The following is a 2,023-nucleotide window of genomic DNA, read 5'->3' as shown; positions in this document are numbered from 1 at the left end:
CCTGCACCCAAGAGAGTTCCCAAGAGCCTCACCTCTACAATCACTGACCCCAACAATGCTCTCACACCACCTGTAACACACACCTGAACATAGCACACATGGGGCTACAACCATAACCCTCTCAAAGGAGCCACAGCACACAGCACCTCAGCCAGCTGACATGCTGGTCCACCACAAAGCAAGCACTAGGAAATCAGCCTATCAACATTTTCTGGAAGGCAGCCTTTTTTTTTTTTTTTTAGCTGAAAACCACACAACACAGAAAGGTGTGTTTACTGTTTGTTTTTTTGAACAGCAGCCAGTCAGCCAAGGCACCTGCACACAGCCCAAGCACACACCAATTCCAAAGGTACAACTGAAGGCCAAAAAGGACAGAAAAGCTCTCCAGTTCCTACCCTGAAGGGTTTGGGTTGGCATGGCAAAAGGAAGATCAGCAGAGCCCCAACCCCCCCTCTCAAAGTTCAAATCTGGCCCCAAGAGCAGATAAGTGGATGAGAGCAGGCTCCTTGACCTGATTTTTGAAGGGCTTTCCCTTCATGTCACTATAACCTTCCTTTTTGCTGTTTTTCATCACACAAGCTGCATGCAGGCCAGACACTCAGGTTTAGCTCCCCTGGTGCCACCACAGACCCGCGCCAGCACCAGCCCCAGTCCCTCTTCACAGCCTGCATAACTGGCCAGGCAAGGAAGGCCACCAGCAGCCTTCTCTGCAGCACTGAAGGGTTTCTTGTCCTATCTGCATAAGCAGAGCAAGGTGCCACCTTCTAGCCACTGAACTGCTGCTTTCCTAACTCTCCTTTGTCTTGACATTAGAAGACAAGACTCCTACTTCCCATGTACAAAGTCACTATTCCATATATGCTCTTAGGACTGGGGGTTTGTTAATATATATTTATCAGCTTTAGGTTCATAATGCAGACTGAAGGACTGTCACAAGACACTTGCTTACCTAAGCACCCAGGACATACAGTATTTACAGCTTAAATGAGAGCACTACCAACAGGTTCCACGTTACAACGTGCAGGAATTATCAAACACAGCAGTGCAAGAAATGGCAGGAAAAAGATGGACAGCAAAGATATTTTAAATTACATAAATATTAAGAGTCCACAAAAAGCATTCAGAGGAGTGTCACCTCTCTAACCAGCAGCCCTGGTGTCCAGCTCTCCCACTGACTTGAACCCTTCCATGTAAACACCTGCTCTGCTCCCCACAACAGGGTTATTCTACCAAGTCATTTGGTGACACACAGCTGAGAAAACGCATTTGCTGACTTCATTTATTTCCTCTTCGTTTTGTTTAGTTCTCCTTTTGCTGAACACCACACGGATTTGGGTCAAACACTGTGTTTAATCAGCATGGCAATTTTAGATTTACCAGTCCACAGCAGAGGGCAGTGACCACTGAGAACACCCCCTGGGCTCTAGAGCTGGAGATCTACAGTTCTCAACCAAGTTCCTGGGATTCTTTTCACCTCAGAATGTGCTCTAATTAAGTCTTATCATCATAAAGAGCCACTGTGACAGGTGTCAGGAACCCAGATGCCCTCCCAGCTTTGTAAGGGCAGAGGAGAGAGCCTGCCTGGTGGTGCCAGCAGGAGCAGGTTGGGCCACCAGCTGGGGGGGCTGCCAGGAACCAGCCCCACACTTACCGGTCCGTCTGCAGGACGTGGATGAGATGCTCCATGGCCTGGACTCCCACCTCCAACCTGTATTTCTGTGGGGAGAAAAACCTGAACCGTTACTGACCCAGCTCGAAGGCCAAACCGAGCAACAACAACACCCCCCAAAACTCCTACAAGCCCCTTGAGGAAGGTGAGTACTCGCCTTGGATAAGGACTTGAGGGCTCGCACGGCGTCTCTCCGGTCATCCAGCAGGGTGGAGGAAGCCACTCGGTCACACAGCTTCTGGATCTGGGGAGGGACCAGACCCGTGTCGGTGAAACACAACCCGCCCCAGCGCCCCACAAGCACCGGGGGGACCCGCTGCGTCCCCGCACCCAGGCGGGGACCCCCGTTTCCCC

General features: G+C 50.8%; 1 protein-coding gene across 1 annotated transcript in view; it reads right to left on the bottom strand.

Moving 5' to 3' along the window:
* USO1 (USO1 vesicle transport factor) overlaps positions 1-2,023 on the bottom strand; it is a 35,818-nt gene that overhangs the window by 32,383 nt on the left and 1,412 nt on the right. The window contains exons 2-3 of the mRNA XM_010003633.1: positions 1,827-1,913; positions 1,652-1,716 (exon numbers count right to left, since the gene is read on the bottom strand). Of these exons, the coding sequence (XP_010001935.1) occupies positions 1,652-1,716; positions 1,827-1,913 (152 nt within the window). The remainder of the gene's footprint in view (positions 1-1,651; positions 1,717-1,826; positions 1,914-2,023) is intronic.

This window comes from Chaetura pelagica, unplaced genomic scaffold, assembly GCF_000747805.2.
Source record: "Chaetura pelagica isolate M959 unplaced genomic scaffold, ChaPel_1.0 scaffold358, whole genome shotgun sequence".
Lineage (NCBI taxonomy): Eukaryota > Metazoa > Chordata > Aves > Apodiformes > Apodidae > Chaetura > Chaetura pelagica.
The sequence above is the reverse complement of the archived record's forward strand: the minus strand, read 5'-3'. Positions and strand labels throughout refer to the sequence as shown.